Source organism: Pan paniscus, chromosome X (assembly GCF_029289425.2).
Source record: "Pan paniscus chromosome X, NHGRI_mPanPan1-v2.0_pri, whole genome shotgun sequence".
In the NCBI taxonomy this organism is placed as follows: domain Eukaryota; kingdom Metazoa; phylum Chordata; class Mammalia; order Primates; family Hominidae; genus Pan; species Pan paniscus.
Genome location: NC_073272.2, coordinates 106533076 through 106553509, shown reverse-complemented (window position 1 = coordinate 106553509; position 20434 = coordinate 106533076). Strand labels below are relative to the sequence as shown.

Genomic DNA, 20434 nt, shown 5'->3' with positions numbered 1-20434 from the left:
TAGTTCACTACAGCCTCAAACTCCTGAGTTCCAGTAATCCTCCTGCCTCAGCCTCCCAAATAGCTGGGACTTGTAAAATTGGCCAGTTGTGGTGGTGCATGCTGTTTGCTCACAAGTAGCACATGCCACCCTGTCTCTTTTGCAGAGACAGGGTCTCACTGTGTTGCCCAGACTGATCTCAAACTCCTGGACTCAAGCGATCCTCTCATCTCAGCCTCCCAAAGCACTGGGATTACAGGAGTGAGCCACCGCACCTACCCTCCCGTGCCTAATAGGTAGAATAATTTCTCTTATTTTCCTGAGGATATTAGTTATGGTTTGTTGAAGTTTTTTCCTATTTCCTTTCTTTTCTTTATGTTTGTTGTGTTCTCTCTTTCACATTAGAGGATTTCCTAAGATGCCTGATAATCCATGCCCAACTTTATAAGTAGGAACTAAAAAGCAGATTGGAATCTCTGAGCACACACATGGCACTTGTTGACTTTGAGCTTCACTTTAAAGTGGTCTGGCTGGGTCATTTGTTAGAGAAATTCCTCATCCCAAGTCAGTATTTTTATATCTTTCCTCCTAGGACTTACCAGTTTTCCCAGAGAAGACTTCCAAAATCTTTCTTACGAGGGTACTACCAGCGTTCTAGGAGCCAAATGGCAGAAAAGGACTGGGAGGACCTCAACATTTAGTATTCTCTTAGTTTCCTTGCTTTCAGAAACAGTGTTCACATCTTCAGCCATGTATGGCATTCCCCATCTTCTGACAATGAGCCTCAAGTTTTCTACCAGGATTGGCAAGTTATCTTTTACCCCATAGCATATCGTGAGGGAGGGTATTTAAAAATCATATTGGCTTTTAGACAGCCTTCAACTGATTTGCCTTATTTTAACCCCATCCCTTCACATTTATTTCTGAAGGGAAGTGAAATTATCAGTTCCTGAACTATTTAAGGATTCTTAAGTGGTGACGGGTGTGTTCTTGGCTCTCTCCACTACCAGTTTAAAATTCAGCTTTCTTCAGTGTGCTGAGTTGGTTCCTGCTCATCCAATTATTTTTCATCTTCCAGATTATTATTGCTGTTGTCTCCTTTTCTTGTTCCTCCTGACCTTGTTGATTTGTGTTTTTTGTTTTTTTTTTTTTAAGTGCCCGTAGTTTTAGAGAGTTTTCTGGATGGAATGAAATTAAATGAATGTGTTCAATCCACCATTTTTATGTGAAACTAATTCTAATCATAATGAAAGAGTTTTCTTACGGCTGGGCATGGTGTCTCACGCCTGTAATCCCAGCATTTTGGGAGGCCAAGGCGGGTGGATCACCTGAGTTTGGGAGTTCAAGACCAGCCTGGACAACATGGTGAAACCCCATGTCTACTAAAAATACAAAAATTAGCCAGGTGTGGTGGCACATGACTGTAATCCCAGCTACTCGGGAGGCTGAGGCATGAGAATCACTTGAGCCTGGGAGGCCAAGGTTGCAGTGAGCAGAGATTGCGCCACTGCACTCCAGCCTGGGTGACAGAGTGAGACTTTGTCTCAAAAAGAAAAAAAAAAGAGTGCCTTACCTCCTTTATATGATATTTTGGTTGATCCTCAATTTGTTTTAGGTGTTATACCTGAAGAACCTTAGCCCTCGGGTGACTGAAAGAGATCTTGTGTCATTGTTCGCTCGGTTCCAGGAGAAAAAAGGACCTCCAATTCAATTCCGAATGATGACTGGACGAATGAGGGGCCAGGCTTTTATCACCTTTCCCAGTAAGTAGTTTCATCCAGATGATTACTCAGTTGCCCCTCAGTTCGCTAGAGATTACCTATAACCTCTCTAATTTAGATATAGTCCTTTGATTTCTCCGCAGCATGTGAGAACAAGACAATGAACGAAAAATATGTTTTCAGTGTTTCTTCCTGTTTCCTCTCCTCCATTGACAGTGCATGGCCACACTACCCCAGTGTCCTCAGTTTTTCCCAGTCTTGGTACTTCCTTCTTACCCTACCAAAATCTGTACTCCCTTCACTGACAGTAGTATTTCTAGTCCAAGTTATAATTAGATTACTCATTAATTAATGTATTAGTATTCTGATCAGAACACATGTACTTGGCTTATGCGCTGTTCCTTTAGGACTAAGTGAGAGCAAGCCAATATACTAATTTATTACTAATTCATAATTAGTAGATGATGATACAGTCTTCTAAATATTATTTGCATATTAATTAATGCATAGCTTCTAATCCAACTGGAAGAATAATATGCGAATTTCAGTTTCTATGACAGACCAGATAATATGTTGTTTTGGGGGAAGGCTTTGTAGGATCTGTACCTTTCATTGTCCCTAAAGTATCGTCATTTCTAAATAGCCTATTAATCTATATGTGGGCAAGTGGTTTTACACATGAATACTGCCAAACTCCCCTCCATTGTTTTCATACAGTCTTGTATCATCTTTCCTATCATACTGAAGGTTTTTAAATCCGCTATACCAGTGGTTTTCAGTCTTTTCAAGTGTAAGAACCCCTTTTAAATTTAAAAAACCGTTTATGGGTGCCCCACATAATACGATGTATTAATTGAAAAAATACATAATAAAAAGGCTTTTTAAAGCAAGTACTTTAAAATGTGTAGCTGTTTTACTAATCTTGAAAGCTATACACTTAAAAAAATTTGTAGTACATATATATATGAAACAAAATTGGTTTAGTCTACTTGTCTACTTAGGATTCCACAAACTCCTGGCCATAAATCATCTCTTCCTTATTTCTTACATCCAGGCTCTTAGACCCATAAGTTGAATACTCCTGGCATGTAGTATATATTCTCATATTTCAACCTTCAATATGCCTACAAGTGTTCTTATACTTATTTATCCCAATAAGGTGGCCCAGAACCACTCTCCCACTGAAAAAAAAGTGGCAAAGTGCCCTCGATAACATGATAACTTCTTTTGTGTTACTCATTTTGAAAATGATTGATTCTAATAATACCTATAATCTGTTACCTAAGATAGAGACTTGTGTATAATTACTAATAGCTTAGAGTTCTTTAGCACGCTGCCTATGTCTTTGTTTCTCTACTTGTTTCTTTGAATTAGGAGACACCCTCAAACACCCATTTTGAGTTTTTATTGTTATTATTTTTGCCATTAATTTAATTTTGCTTAATAATGCAAATGGGAGATTATAGAAAAAATGATCAAATCAAATGACTATATGGCCTTATAGCTTACATTTAACTCCAAGGCAAAATAATCTAAACTAGACCTGGAATAGAATTGAATTCTTAAGTCCTATGTAAATTGAAATTTTTTCTTTCTCTTTTAGATAAGGAGATAGCATGGCAAGCATTGCATCTAGTAAATGGATACAAACTACATGGGAAAATATTGGTGATAGAGTTTGGAAAGAACAAAAAGCAACGGTCAAATCTCCAAGCGACTTCTCTCATATCATGTGCTACAGGTAGCACTACAGAAATTAGTGGTAGCTAGAATATATATAAATTGTGGGTCCTGGATGGTCTTTCTTGAATTGGAATCTTGGATCTAGGATTTATTTATAGACACCAGTTTGTTTGGAGTTGAAGAGGAAAAACTAACTGAGGGAGGGGAAAAAAGTAATTTCAGCTTTTGGAGAGAACTGGTAGAAAACATTTTCTATTATATAATTGAAGACTATATAGGACAGATGATATGCTGAGTATGAAGGGTAAAGTGCAAAGAGTATTATTTTCTCAGGATGAATTACAACGGATTATTCCTAAGGATTTTTTAAAATCTTTATAATTTTTCTGGGGTCCTCAATATTTGTCTCTAGAGATAACATTCTTTCTTAGACTGCTTCGTATATACAGAAATAAAAAACTAATTAAATGTTGAAATATTTCTTTACTAGAGCCCATTTGCCATATTTCATCCACCTAGTAAATAAAAGAGTAGGACCCCCAGGCCTAAGCATCAACAAATGCTATTAAGTCAGAACTATCAGCAGTAATAGTAGGTAGTTTCATAAGTCAGTTGACTTATTTAATGAATGCTTCCTCCACAAGTTATCAGTCTTCAAAAAGCTATATATTTTTCTAGTGAAATATTTTAGATCAAAATGTTGGTGTTCTCACAGCCATTTAAGCTAGCAACCATTGAGTATCATTGAATTCAAAGCAATAAACATTGATTAAGTGTCTAATATATGTTAAATATTAGGCATATGAATTTTAGAAGAGGAACATACAAGCAAAGAATGCCAAAGGGAAATGGAAATAAAGCGTTCTCTAGAAAAGAGGATGCCAGTCACAAATCCCCCAGTTGTTTATGGTTGCTGGAAAATAAAAAGACAATATACGGAGAGGAAGTAGTACAAACTGGAGTCAGACCTGTACAGCCACACTTAACATTCTATGATCTTGGCAAGTCACTTAATCTGAGCCTCACATTTTTCATCTATAAAGTGAGGATAATAATGCTACTTACCTCACTGGGTTGTGAAGATGAACTGAGATATTATCCAGGCTGAAGAACAGAAAGGAAAACAATGAATAAAATTGAACAAGAGTATAGAACCTGTGTGACACCATTAAGCATTCCTACATATTTCTAATGGGAGTACAGGAAAAAAGGAAAAGAAAAGAAGGAGCAGAAAAATATTCTAAGAAATAATGGCTATAAATACCCCCGATTTTATGAGAGACATTAACCTATACATCCCAGAAGAAAAAGAAATTACAAACAGATACATCATAAGAAAAATGCTAAAACCCAAAAACGAAAAGAAAATCTTAACAGCAATACGAGAAAAATGAGCCATCACTTACCAAGGAACCCAAATAAAATTAGTAGTTGACTTCCCCTCAGAAACAATGGCAGTGGCAGTGGAATAACACATTCAAAGTGTTCAAAGAAAATAACTGTCAACCAATAATCCTATATACAATAAAACTATTTTTCAAAAACGAACGTGAAATAAAACATCTCACATAATCAAAAACCAAGAGAATTTGTTGCTGGCAGACCTGACTTGCTGGAAATACAAAAGGAAGTTCTTCAGCCTGAAAGCAAGTGACCTCAGACAGTAATCTGAATCTACACACATGCAGAAAAAGAGCACAGGCAAAAATAATTATGTAATTATCAGAAACAATCTATGCATTTTTCTTTTTTCTCTTAACTAATGTAAAACACAGTTGTATAAAACAATATGTATATAGTTGCATCGTTTGGCCTATAACATATAAAATATAATATATTTGCCGATAACAGGTTGAAGAAGCTGAGTGGAAGCAAAACTGTCTTGTACTAAAGAACTGACTCCAGATGGTAAGACAAATCCACAGGAACAAATGGAGAGAACGTGAAATAGGAAATAAGTTTAATATTAAAAAACTATAAACATATACTTATTCTTCTCTCAGCTTCTTTTAAAGATGTAAAATTATATTAAGTAATTATAATAATGTGTGTTGGGTTTGTAATGTATAGGAATAACATATATAACAATAATACCACAAAGCGGGGGATGGGTTTATATAGGAATAGGGTTGTTACATTGGAATTAAGTTAGTGTTTATCTGAAGCCTATTCTGTTTAGTTAAGATGTGTATGGTAAGCCCTAGAGCAACCACTAAGGAAATAACTTTTAAAAAATCAAAAATATTATTAAAGAAATGTAAATATCACATTATGAAATAATGCAAAAGAAGGAATGGAGAAGCAAAAAGCTTGAGGCATATCAAAAACAATAAAATGGCAGTCATAAGTCTTCCTATATCAAAATAACAATGTGCATGGATTAAGCAATACTATAAAAGGCAGAGATGTCAGAAACAAGTCTGATTCAACTTCATGCCATCTATTTGAGACACACTTTAGATTAGAAGATAGAAAGAGATTAAAGGTAAAAGGATGGAAAACAAATATATCACACAGACAACAGCCATAAGAAAGCTGGAGTGGCTATTCTAATACCAGACAAAATAGACTTAAAAAAATGTTACTGGAGATAAAGAGTAAAATGTTACAATGATGAAAGGGTCAATACATCAGGAAGATGTAACAACTATAAATATATATGCATCTAACAGTAGAGCCCAAAATACATGAAGCAAAAACTGAAAGGAAAGGAGAAACAGATAAGTCCATAAAAAGAGATGGAATATTCAATACCCCTTTTTCAATAATAGAGCACCTAGACAGAAGATAAACCAGGAAATAGAAGACTTGAACAACATTATAAGGCAAATTGACCTAAAAGACATCTATAGAACTTTCCACCCAACATCAGAATACATATTCTTCTCAAGTGCATATGAAACATCTCCAAAATAGGCTATAAGTTAAAGCATAAAACAAGCCTTAATAAATATAAGTAGACTGAAATCATGCAAAGCATGCCCTCTGACCACATGGGATGAAGTTAGAAAACAATGAAAAGTTGGGAAACTCACAAATATGTGGAAATCGGACACACTTGTAAGTGACTGGCTGGGTGCAGTAGCTCACGCCTGTAATCTCAGCACTTTGGTAGGCCGAAGTGGGAGGATTCCTTGGATCCCTTGAGACCAGGAATTCAAGACCAGCCTGGGCAACACAGCAAGACCCTGTCATTACCAAAAAAAAAAAAAAAAATGTGTCAAAGAAAAAAATCATAAGGGAAATTACAAAACCCTTTGAGATGAGTGATAATGAAGACACAACAAACCAAAACTTACAAGATGCAGCTAAAGCAGTGTTTACAGGGAAATTTATAGGTATAAATGCCTGTACTTAAGAAGAAAAAAGACCAGGCACAGTGGCTTACGCCTGTAATCCCAGCACTTTGGGAGGCCGGGGTGGGTGGAGATCATGGGGTCAGGAGATCGAGACCATTCTGGGTAACATGGTGAAACCCTGTCTCTACTAAAAATACAAAAAATTAGCCAGGCGTGGTCATGGGCACCTGTAGTCCCAGCTACTCGGGAGGCCGAGGCAGGAGAATGGTGTGAACCTGGGAGGCAGAGCTTGCAGTGAGCCAAGATTGCGCCACTGCACTCCAGCCTGGGCAACAGAGCGAGACTCCGTCTCAAAAAAAAAAAAAAAAAAAAAAAAGAAGAAAGACCATAGCACTAACCTCACTTTACACCTTAAGACCCTGGAAAAAGAAGAGCAAACTAAACCTAGAGCCAGGAGAAAGAAGGAAATATAAAAGATTAGATGAGAATAAATGAAATAGAGTGAAAAAAAGTAGAGAAAAATCAATGCAACCAAAAGTTGATTCTATAAAAAGATCAGTAAAACTGACACACCTTCTGCTAGAGACTGACCAGGAAAAAAGGAGAATCAAATTACTAAAATCAGAAATGAAGGAGGGAACATTTCAACTGAACTTGTAGAAATAAAAAAGATTATGAAAGCATATTATGAATAATTTTATGTCAATAAATTATCAATGAAGTGGACAAATTCCTAGGAAGACACAAACTACCAAAACCAACTCAGAAGTAGAAAACTTGAATAAACCTATATCAAGTAAATAGGTTAAATGAGTTTTTGAAAAGATACCCACAAAGAAGAGCCCAGGCTGAAATAGCTTCTTAAATGAATTCTACAAAACTTTTAATGAAAAATTAATACAAATTCTTCACAAACTTTTTCAAAAAGTAGAAGAGTGGTGAACACTTCTGACACATACTACAACATGGAAGAACTCAGAATATGCTCAGTGCAAGAAGCCAGTCACAAAAGACTACATATTATATGATACTATTTATATGAAGTGTCCAGAATTGGCAAATATATAGAGATAGAAAGTGGATTAGTGGTTGCTTAGGGCTAGCACAGAGTTGGGGGGAATGGGAAGGGCTGGGGTAACAGTTGAAGTGTATGAAGTTTCTTTAGAGGTTGATGAAAGTGTTCTAAAATTGGTCGTGGTGGTGATTTCACAACTCTGAATATACTAAAAACCAGGAATTGTACACTTTAAATGGGTGAATTTTGTGGTGTATGAATTATATCTCAATAAAACTCACAAAAGTAGGGATGTCCATCAATAGGAAAATGGGTAAATAACTTATGGTACGTCTATTTAGTACAATACTATGCAGCCATTAAAATAGTGAAGTGTATCTATGAATATATTATGACCTATACTCATGTCCAAGGTTGTGTATTGTTAATAAACAAGATGCAGAAATATGTATAGTATGAATACATTTTTATGCAAAAGCATTCATTTATGTATAGTATGTATGTATATAGATATTTCTGAATAAATTTAAGAAAAAGCTGGGAAATAGACATAGAAAGTTATAAACCTTTGGAAGTGGGATTGAATAGGCTGAAGGAGGACTTTCACGTTGTAAAATTTTTAAAGTGGTGTGATTTTGGGGTGATTTTTACTTTTTTCATTTTTTTTTAACTAAAAAGAAATTTTTAAAAAAATATTCTGCCAATGGCATGGCTTCCAGAATATTTGTCAGGCCTACTCTGGGGATATCATCTAACTATACTCAGGACAAACTCCTATTCCTTTGATATACTGCTCACTTAGGATTAACACTCTAATTTCAGACATAGTTAAGTGACAAGGAATAAATTATCCTGATATAGCCTCTGATACATGTTACCAGGGGCATACTTCTAAGCTGGACTTTTTAGAAGGAAATGCTTCCTGTTAGGTAGAAAATTTCACCTCTGCTTTTTACTAGACCTACAGACCACTGCAATTGAGGAACATAAAAATGAAGGATATCCTTCAACTGGTGCATAGATAAACCGTAGTATATCCATGCAATGGAATCCTACTCAGCAATAAACTAATGAAATACACATGCAACCACTTGGATGAATCTTAAATGCATTTTACTAAGTAAAAGAAGCCAAACTCAAAAGGCTACTTACTGTTTGATTCCATTCATATTATTTTCTCAAAAAGCAAAACAATAGGGATGGAGAAAAAACTTCAGTGGATGTCAGGGGTTAAGGTTGGAATGCTCCTTGACTACAAAGTGGTAGCATGAGGAATTTGTCTTAATAATTGAAATTTTCCGTGTCTTTATTGTAGTTACATAAGTATATGCATTTGTCAAAACCCATAGGCTTGTACAGTAAAAAGGATGAATTTTACTGTGTGTAATTTTTTTAAATAAATGTTATTTTTATGGAGGAAAGAAAAACTTGGAGAGACGGTCGTTTCTGTTAAGTAGTTTTTTATTCTGTGGCCTTTTGATTACAGTTGAAAACTTAAAGCCACTTTGCTACCATTCCTTATTTTCTGCCCACAGGTCAGCAGAAATCATCAGTTAGAAACATTCGTAGGCCAGGCACGGTGGCTCATGCGAGTAACCTCGACACTTTCGGAGGCCAAGGCAGGAGGATCACTTGATGCTAGGAGTTCAAGAGCAGACTGGGCAACATAGCAAGACACTGTCTCTAAAAAAAAGAAAGGAAAAAATTCGTATACACATATACATATAAGCCCACCATTTTAAAAAATCAAAGGACAAGCTGGAAAATATATTTATCCCATACAAGGAGCTAATTTCTTAGTGTACAATGTATATAACTTTTTAGTATACATTTAAAAATCCAATAAAAAAGTGGGAAAAGGAAATGTGTTGAAAAGAAAATATAAATGACCAATAAACTAAGACAAATGCTCAGAGTAGTAATGCAGATTAAGACAGTGGGCTCTCATTTTCAAAAAGCCTTTTAGATTTATAGAAAAGTTGTAAAAATAATAAGAGAGTTGTCATATATCCTCACTCAACTTCCCCTAATGCTAACATCTTACTTAACTATAGTACAGTTATCAAAATCAGGAAACTAATATTGATACAACACTATTAACTATATTAGACCTTATTTTAATTTTGCCAGTTGTCCCATTAATGTCCTTTCCTGATCCAGGATCAAATCCAGGATGCCACATTGCATTTTTTATCTCCTTATTCTGTTACTATTTGTGACAGTTCTCAGTCTGTCTTTGATGACCATGACAATTTTGAAGAGTACTATACTGGTCAGTTATATTGTATAATGTCCCTAATGAGGGTCTGTCTGATGTTTTTTCATGTTTTGTGTTTTTGGTGAGAATGCCACAAAAGTGATTTTTAGCCCTTTTTACTGCATTATATCAGGACATATTTGATGATAATTTTTAATACTGGTGATGTTAACCTTGATCACTTGCTTAAAGGGGTGTTTGCTGGATTTCTTTACTGTAAAGTTACAGTTTTCCTCTTTACAATTACTAAATACCTTCTGGAAGAGTCATTGAAGCTGTTCAAATATTCTGTTTCCCATCATACTTTTGCCCACTACTTTTAGCATTCATCAATGGTTCTTGACAGCAGCAATTATTACGGTAGTGTTTACCTAGTGGGGATTGTCTTAGTCTGTTTGTGCTACTATAACAACAATAAAAAAAAATGGAGGCAGGGTAATTTTTAAAGAACAGATACTTATTTCTCACAGTTCTGGAAACTAGAAGTCCAAGATCAAGGTGTTGGCAGGTTCAGTGTCTGGTGAAGGCTATTCTCTCCTTCCAAGATGATACTTTGTTGCTACATCCTCCAGAGGGGAAGAACGCTGCTCCCTTTTATGGCGGAGGTACAGGGTAAAAAGGGCAAATCCCTTTTTATAACATCATTGATCCCAATCATGAGGGCTCCACCCTCATGACTTAATCATCTCCTAGAGACCCACCACTTAATACTATCACATTGATCACACTGATGATTAAGTTTCAGCATATGAATTTGAGAAGGCACATTCAGACAGCAGCAGTGATTTTCTTTTTTTTTTTCACTCTATATTGAAATTCTGTAAGGAAGATGTCCCATCTGCTTATTTTCTCATGTATTTAGATCAACATGGATGTTTATTTTACTCTATGGCTTATAACCTAATATTGTCATTGTTTTGTTGCTCAAATTCTTCTACCTTTGGCCATTAGGAGCTCCTTCAGATTGGCCCCTCTGTTCTTAGACATGTCCCCAATTTTTGCCCACTTCCTTGTTTTCTGGTACCACGAGATGTTCCAGGCTCATCTTGTTTTTTCCCTACCCTAGCACTGGAATTAATCATTTCTGCATGGATCCCTACTTCCTTTTATTGGGAAATGACTTTTAGAAACCAAGATCTGGGCACTAGATGTTGAGTTGTCATTTTTTAACCTGTCAGAATGTCAGATATAAAAACTGATAACACTAAATGTTGCTAAGGGTACGGAAAATAGACACTCTTGTAGGCTTTGGATGGGAGTATAAGTAAGTATAACCTTTGGGGAGGGCATTTGGCATTATCTATTAAAATTTTAAGTATGTAGATTTAGAAAATCCACATTTTTATATCTATTATATAGAAATACTTACATGTGTTCAAAGAGATAGGCACAAGAATATTCATTGCATCGTAATAGCAAAAACCTGGAAACAAAATTTCATCAATAGGGGACTGATTGGTTTAAAATTATGGTACAACCGTGCAATAAAATATCATGTTGGCAGTCAAACCAGAACTTCCTCATTGTTTGTTTAATTTAATTTAATTCAAAGTTCCAGGATACATATGCAGGACGTGCAGGTTTGTTACATAGGTAAACATGTGCCATGGTGGTTTGCTGCACTTATCAGCCCATCACCTAGGTATTAACCCCCACATGCATTAGCTATTTATCCTGATGCTCTCCCTCCCCTTCCGCCCACCCCACCCCACAGGCCCCAGTGTGTGTTGTTCCCCTACCTGTGTCCATGTGTTCTCATTGAGAACCTCCTCATTGTTATAGACTGAATGTGACTCCTCAAAATTAATATGTTAAAATCCTAAACCCCAATGTGATGGTTTGAGGAATTGGGGCCTTTGAGAGATAATTAAGTCAGAAGGGCGGGGCCTCAGGATGGGGTTAATGCCCTTAAGAAAAGCATATGTATCATTACTACTTATAAGACATTCTCTAAGATGCCATTGGGGTACTAGGTTAAACAATAAATATATGAGTCACTACCTTCAAGAATCTCTCAGCTTATAGGGGAGGTAAGAAACCTGTTTGTAAGCTGTAACATAAAGTGATGAGTACCGTAAAGAAAGATGTAAAGAAAGATGCAAAGCACTGTGGGAGTTTAGATCCCATCTGGTAGGTAAGGGGATCAGAAACAAAAAAAAGAGACCCAAGAGTGCTGTCTCTCTGCCATGTGAGGATACAGGGAGACTTCAGTAGTCTGCAACCTGGAAGAGGGTCCTCACCGGAACCTGACCATGAGGGTACCCTGATCTCAGATGTACAGCCTCCAAATTGGGAGAAATTTATGTTTATAAGCTACTCAGTCTGTGGTACTTTGTTATAGCAGCCTGACACGAGGCCCTTATTCTTTCAATACAAATCTACCACCTACTTACCTTTGTGCCTACACTGTAGCTTCCTCCACTTACGGAACAGTATAATGGTTAAGGGCATGTGATCTAATGCCATATTCCCAGTGTATGGCTCTACCATACACTGTCTTTACCATTTACTAGCTCTATAACCAAATCTGGCCACTATTTACTACCTGTGTGAACCTGAGTAAGTTAAACTCACTACACAGTCGTTTTCTCATTTTTGAAATGAGAGCAATAATACTATTACCTCACAGGGTGGTTGTGAGAATTAATACATGTAAGGTGTTTTGAATAGTGCCTGGTATGAACTCAGTAAGTGTTAGATTATTACAATAGACAAAGTGTCCTTGTTGCTATCAAAGATCATCTTTTTTTTTTTTTTTTTTTTTTTTTGAGACGGAGTTTTGCTCTTGTTGCCCAGGCTGGAGTGCAATGGCGCAATCTCTGCTCACTGCAACCTCCGCCTCCCAGGTTCAAGTGATTCTCCTGCCTCAGCCTCCCAAGTAGCTGGGATTACAGGTGTGTGCCACCACGCCTGGCAAATTTTGTATTTTTAGTAGAGACAGGGTTTCACCATGTTGACCAGGTTTGTCTTGAACTCCTGACCTCAAGTGATCCACCCGCCTCAGCCTCCCTAAGTGCTGGGATTACAGGCATGAGCCACCACGCCTGGCCTCAGTGTGGTTTTGATTTGCATTTTCCTGATGATTAGTGATGTTGAGTATTTCTTCATGTATTTGTTGGCAATTTGTATGTTTTCTTTTGAGAAATGTCTGTTCAGATCACTGGCCCATTTTAAAATCACAGTTTGTTTTGTTGCTGTTGAGATGTTGAGTTCCTTGTATAGTCTGAATATTAATCCCCTGTTGGGTGAGTAGTTTGCAAATATTTTCTCCTTCTGTAGGTTCTTTTTGCTCTGTTGATTGTTTCCTTTGCTATGCAGAAGTATTTTAGTTTAATATAATCCCATTTGTTTGCTTTTGTTGCCTGTGCTTTTGAAGTAAATAGAGTACTTAAACGTTTAAAATCACTTAAACCTAACAGACAATCTATAGAACACCCAAGAACAACAGAATTCACATTATTCTCCAGTGCGCATGGAAGACTATTCTCTAGGACAGATTGTATGTTAGGCCACAAATCAAGTCTCAATAAATTGTAAAAGATTGAAACAATATGAAGTGTCTTCTCCAAATCCAATGGAATGAAAGTAGAAATGAAGAACAGAAGTAAAACTGGAAAATCCACAAATGAGTTAAAATTAAATGAAAGATGCTTAAACAACTAATATAACAAAAAGAGACAAATGAAAACAAAAACACAACATACCAAAAATTATGGGATGCAGCAAAAGCGGTGCTCGAATGCATATTTTTAAAGTGCAAACATCTATTTTTTTTAAATAAAGAATGATCTCAGATCAATAACCCAGCTTTACACCTTAAGGAACTATAAAAATGAAATAAAAGTAAACTGAAAACTAGTAGAAGGAAGGAAATAGTAAAGATTATAGCTAAGGGTTGGGCACAGTGGCTCATGTCTGTAATCCCAGTACTCTGAGAGGCCAAGGTGGGAGGATTGCTTGAGCCCAGGAGTTTGAGACCTGCCTGGGTAATGTAGTGAGACCTCGTCTCTACAAAAAAATTAAAAAATTAGCTGGGCGTTGTGGCTTATGCCTATAGTCCCAGCTACTTAGGGGGCTGAGGTGGGAGAATCACATGATCGCTGCAGCGATCCATGATTGTACCACTGCACTCCAGTCTGGGTGACAGGGTGAGACCCTGTCCCCCCCCCAAAAAAAAAGATAATAGTTAAGATAAATGAAATAGGGACTAGGAAACCAATATAACCATTAAAATGAAAAAAAAAAAGATTATTTGAGAAGATCACCAAAATTGGCAAACCATTACCTATAGTGGTTAAGAAAAAGAAGATTCAATTTATTTAAGAAATTAAAATGGGAATATTACTGTCAGCCTTACAAAAATAAAAAGGATTATAAGAGAATACTAAGAATAATTATACACCATAAATCAGATTACCTGGATGAAATGGACAAATTCCTAGAAACACACAACTACCAAAATTGATGCACAACGAAAAAATCTGAATAGACTTATAACAAGAGATTGAATCAGTAATCAAAAACCTAACAAAGAAAAGCCCAGGAACAGAAATTTCTACTGGTAAATTCTAGAAGCATTTAAAGAAGAATTAACACCAATCTTTCTCAAACTCTTCAAAGAAATGGAAAGGAAGGAAAGACTTCCTAACACATTCTATGAGGCTAGTATTACACTGCCATCAAAGCCAGAAAAATACACAAGAAATGAAAACTACAGGCCAATGTCCCTTACGAATACAGATACAAAAGTCCTCAAGAAAATACTGGCAAATCACACTGAACAGCGTATTAAAAGCATTATACATCATGACCATATGTGATTTATCCCAGGAATGCAAGGGTCATTCACATAAGAAAATCAATCAATGTAATAAGTTACATTGATAGAAAGGAAAAAAACACATGATCATCTCATTTAATGCAGAAAAGTCATTTGGCAAAATCTAATACCCTTTCGTGATAAAAACACTCAGCAAACTAGGAATAGAAGGGAACTTCTTCAACATGATAAAGAACATTTATGAAAAGCCCACAGCTAACATGATACTCAGTGGTCTTCCACCTGATCATAGGGGAAAAGATTTTAGTCTTTCACCATTGTGTATGATGTTAGTTGTGGTAACCTAAATATAAGGGCTAAAACCATAAAACTCTTAGATGAAAACATAGGGATAAATCTTTGTGTTCTTAGATTTGACTAGTCATTAGGGAATTGCAAATCAAAACCACAATGAGATACCACTACACACCACAAGGATGAGTATAAGAATACATTTCTAAGAAGGAAAGTAAGTGTTGACAAGAACTTTGAGGAATTCAAACCCTCATACATGGCTGGAAGGCAGCTGCTATGGAAAACAGATTGGCTGTTCAAAAAGTTAACCATAGAATTATGATGTGGTTCATTAAATAATGAGTCATTCAAATAAAACTTGGCCAGGTGCAGTGGCTCACGCCTGTAATCCCAGCACTTTGAGAGGCCAAGGCGGGCAGATCACGAGGTCAGGAGATAGAGACCATCCTGAGTAACACGATGAAACCCTGTCTTTACTAAAAATACAAAAAATTAGCTGGGCATGGTGGCGGGCGCCTGTAGTCCCAGCTACTCGGGAGGCTGAGGCAGGAGAATGGCGTGAACCTGGGAGGCGGAGCTTGCAGTGAGCCAAGATCGTGCCACTGCACCCCAACCTGGGCGACAGAGCAAGACTCTGTCTCAAAAAAATAATAATAAAAAAATAAAACTTGTACTCTAGCGTTTGTTGTAACACTATTCACAATAGACAAATGGTGAAAACAACTCAAATATCCATCAACTGATGAATGGAGAAACAAAATGTGTTATATAGCCACACAATGGAATATTACTCAGCCATGAAAAGGAATTGAGTACTGATACATGCTACAATGTTTGTACCTCAAAAACGTTATGCTATGGAATAAGCCAGACACAAAAAGTCACATATTGTATGGTTCAATTTATGAAATATCCAGAATAGGCAAATACAACAGAGATGGAAATATTAGTGGTTTCCAGGGGTTGGGGGAAAGAGAATGGGGAGTTACTGCTTAATGGTTACCCAGTTTCATTTTGGCATGCTGGCAATATTCTGGAGTGAGATAGAGGTGATGGTTGCACAACATTGTGAATGTACTTAATGTCCACTGTATTGTGCACTTTAAAATTGTCTAGATGGTTGCTTTTAGCCACCCGTTCAGAAACCTTGTGCCATCAAGCCACCCAAGTGCTCTTAAATTTCCTCGCTACCTGTGGCTACAAGGTTTCCAAACCAAAGGCTCAGCTCTGCTCACAGCAGGTTAAATACTTAGGTCTAAAATTATCCAAAGGCACCAGGGCCCTCAGTGAAGAACGTATCCAGCCTACACTGGCTTATCCTCATCCCAAAACCCTAAAGCAAGTAAGAGGGTTCCTTGGCATAACAGGTTTCTGCCAAATATAGATTCCCAGGTACGGCGAAATAGCCAGACCATTATATACACTAATTAAGGAAACTCAGAAAGCCAATACCATTTAGTAAGATGGGCACCTGAAGCAGAAGCAGCTTTCCAGGCCCTAAAGAAGGCCCTAACCCAAGCCCCAGTGTTAAGCTTGCCAATGGGGCTGACTTTTCTTTATATGTCACAGAAAAAAACAGGAATAGCTCTAGGAGTCCTTACACAGGTCCGAAGGATGAGCTTGCAACCCATGGCGTACCTGAGTAAGGAAATTGATGTAGTGGCAAAGGATTGGCCTCATTGTTTATGGGTAGTGGCAGCAGTAGGAGTCTTAGTATCTGAAGCAATTAAAATAATACAGGGAAGAGATCTTACTGTGTGGAATCTCATGATGTGAATGGCATGCTCACTGCTAAAGGAAACTTGTGACTATCAGACAACTGTGAGGAAAGTAACAAATCATAAATCCCCATGGCCATCCCTTATCATATTTTTCTCTTTACTGTTCTCTTACCCCCTTTCACTCTCACTGCACCCCCTCCATGCTGCTGTACAACCAGTAGCTCCCCTTACCAAGAGTTTCTATAAAGAACGCGGCTTCCTGGAAATATTGATGCCCCATCGTATAGGAGTTTATCTAAGGGAAACTCCACCTTCACTGCCCACACCCATATGCCCCGCAACTGCTATAACTCTGCCACTCTTTGCATGCATGCAAATACTCATTATTGGACAGGGAAAATGATTAATCCTAGTTGTCCTGGAGGACTTGGAGCCACTGTCTGTTGGACTTACTTCACCCATACCAGTATGTCTGATGGGGGTGGAATTCAAGGTCAGGCAAGAGAAAAACAAGTAAAGGAAGCAATCTCCCAACTGACTCGGGGACATAGCACCCCTAGCCCCTACAAAGGACTAGTTCTCTCAAAACTACATGAAACCCTCCGTACCCATACTCGCCTGGTGAGCCTATTTAATACCACCCTCACTCGGCTCCATGAGGTCTCAGCCCAAAACCCTACTAACTGTTGGATGTGCCTCCCCCTGCACTTCAGGCCATACATTTCAATCCCTGTTCCTGAACAATGGAACAACTTCAGCACAGAAATAAACACCACTTCCGTTTTAGTAGGACCTCTTGTTTCCAATCTGGAAATAACCCATACCTCAAACCTCACCTGTGTAAAATTTAGCAATACTATAGACACAACCAGCTCCCAATGCATCAGGTGGGTAACGCCTCCCACACGAATAGTCTGCCTACCCTCAGGAATATTTTTTGTCTGTGGTACCTCAGCCTATCATTGTTTGAATGGCTTTTCAGAATCTATGTGCTTCCTCTCATTCTTAGTGCCCCCTATGACCATCTACACTGAACAAGATTTATACAATCATGTCGTACCTAAGCCCCACAACAAAAGAGTACCCATTCTTCCTTTTGTTATCAGAGCAGGAGTGCTAGGCAGACTAGGTACTGGCATTGGCGGTATCACAACCTCTACTCAGTTCTACTACAAACTATCTCAAGAAATAAATGGTGACATGGAACAGGTCACTGACTCCCTGGTCACCTTGCAAGATCAACTTAACTCCCTAGCAGCAGTAGTCCTTCAAAATCGAAGAGCTTTAGACTTGCTAACCGCCAAAAGAGGGGGAACCTGTTTATTTTTAGGAGAAGAATGCTGTTATTATGTTAATCAATCCAGAATTGTCACTGAGAAAGTTAAAGAAATTCGAGATCGAATACAATGTAGAGCAGAGGAGCTTCAAAACACCGAACACTGGGGCCTCCTCAGCCAATGGATGCCCTGGGTTCTCCCCTTCCTAGGACCTCTAGCAGCTCTAATACTGTTACTCCTCTTTGGACCCTGTATCTTTAACCTCCTTGTTAAGTTTGTCTCTTCCAGAATTGAAGCTGTAAAGCTACAAATGGTTCTTCAAATGGAGCCCCAGATGCAGTCCATGACTAAAATCTACCATGGACCCCTGGACCAGCCTGCTAGCCCTTGCTCCGATGTTAATGACATCAAGGCACCCCTCCTGAGGAAATCTCAACTGCACAACCCCTACCATGCCCCATTTCAGCAGGAAGCAGGTAGAGCGGTCGTCAGTCAACCTCCCCAGCAGCACTTGGGTTTTCCTGTTGAGAGGGGGTACTGAGAGACAGGACTAGCTGGATTTCCTAGGCCGACTAAGAATCCCTAAGCCTAGCTGGGAAGGTGACCGCGTCCACCTTTAAACACGGGGCTTGCAACTTAGCTCACACCCGACCAATCAGAGAGCTCACTAAAATGCTAATTAAGCAAAAACAGGAGGTAAAGAAATAGCCAATCATCTATCGCCTGAGAGCACAGCAAGAGGGACAATGATCGGGATATATAAACTCAGGCATTCGAGCCAGCAACAGCTACCCTCTTTGGGTCCCCTCCCTTTGTATGGGAGCCCTGTTTTCACTCTATTAAATCTTGCAACTGCAAAAAATAATTAAAATAAGTGTAGATGGTATGTTTTATGTTATGTGCATTGTCCACATTTTTTAAAAAAGCAAACTTCTTATCATAGTCTACAAAGCTCTATACCAGATCTGGCTATTGACCACCTCTCTGACCTCTTCTCATACTACTCTGCCCTTACACATACAGCAGACATATTGGCATTCTTTTCTAAGAAGTCAAGCTTCTCCTTACCTTAGCATCTTTGTTCCCTTTGCCTAGAAAGTTGTCCCCCCTCCGCCAACCCACAACGCCATATGTACACGTGGCTGCCTCCTTCATCAGGCCAAATGTCACTTCCCTTAGAAAAGCTTTCTTTGGCTACCTTATTTATAAAGAATTTCACCAACTCTCCTCTCAGTCACTTTCTATCTCATGACCCTGTGTACATCCTCCATACCACTCAACATTATGTGAAATTATCTTACCAATTATTTTCATACTTGATTATCTGTTCCCCTATTAACATATGACCTCCAAGAGGCCAGACGCAGTGGCTCACACCTGTAATCCCAGCACTTTGGGAGGCCGAGGCATACGGATCACTTGAGGTCAGGAGTTCGAGACCAGCCTGGCCAACATGGTGAAACCCTGTCTCTACTAAAAATACAAAAATTAGCCGGAAATCGCTTGAACCCGGGAGGTGGAGGCTGCAGTGAGCGAGATGACGCCACTGCACTCCATCCTGGGTGAAGAACGAGACTCTGTCTCAAAAAAAAAAAAAAAAAAGGATATGACCTCCAAGAGAGTAAAAATATTTTTTTAATTGCCATGTTTCAAGCATCTAGAATAGTGTCATATAGTTGCTTAATAAACAATTGTTGAATTCGTGAATGAGAAGATATACTTGACACATTAGCTAATTCTTACAGTCTTTCCCTCTTCAAACAATTATAGTGAGAAACTAACATGCCAAAAATTATTTCTCCTATAATACCTGAGCAACCGTGGATGTCTTCTGTTCTCTGGTGGAATAAGCTTGACCATAGTGAGTAGGGTCATCAGTCACAAGTATGCTCACAAGATTTTGACTTTCTCTCTGAGAACTTAACTTTCCTTTTTGGCCTAAACTTATAAAGAATCAGAATATGAATCCTAAAAGTCCTAACATTATATGGACTGCTATTTGAAAAGTTCAAATGATTCTTGAAGTGAGATAATAATAGTAAGCATAACAATTTACTTACCATTGCTATGCTAACATGTTTTATATATCGTACAATCTCATCATTTTTACAAAAACCCTCCCTTGATGTCCTCCCAGCTGACATCCCATTTCTATACTCCCTTTAATAGTAAAATTTATCCAGAGTTGTTTATACCTCTGTAAAGGTTCACAAGTCTGGCGGGGGCTTAGAGTAGACCCAGTTGCAACAGCAGTTCCAATAACATGAAAACAGCTGCGAGGAGCAAAAGGACCCCCAGTATCTCTACCACCTGCGTGAGTTTAGTAAGACAGGACACTTGTACAAGTCAAGAAAAGCTGCCTTATTACTCAAAGATAGGCAGCAAGGATAAACAGAAGCCTAGGATCC

General features: G+C 38.0%; 2 protein-coding genes across 21 annotated transcripts in view; both read left to right on the top strand.

Moving 5' to 3' along the window:
* RBM41 (RNA binding motif protein 41) overlaps positions 1 to 7065 on the top strand; it is a 56455-nt gene extending 49390 nt beyond the window's left edge. For 8 of the 20 annotated variants that reach the window (XM_063601573.1, XM_034950536.2, XM_034950538.2 and 5 more), the window contains 2 exons: positions 1595 to 1742; positions 3304 to 7065. In XM_063601573.1, the coding sequence (XP_063457643.1) occupies positions 1595 to 1742; positions 3304 to 3470 (315 nt within the window). In that variant the 3' untranslated portion in view covers positions 3471 to 7065. The remainder of the gene's footprint in view (positions 1 to 1594; positions 1743 to 3303) is intronic. The other 12 variants (XM_057301192.2, XM_034950537.4, XM_057301195.2 and 9 more) reach the window with 3 other exon arrangements.
* Positions 7066 to 9375: 2310 nt separating this feature from the next.
* LOC129395442 (syncytin-1-like) lies at positions 9376 to 19833 on the top strand. Its single transcript, XM_055106863.2, has one exon. It carries the CDS (start codon positions 17080 to 17082, stop codon positions 18565 to 18567), a length of 1488 nt encoding a protein of 495 aa, XP_054962838.1. The 5' UTR covers positions 9376 to 17079; the 3' UTR covers positions 18568 to 19833.
* The last annotated feature ends 601 nt before the right edge of the window (positions 19834 to 20434 follow it).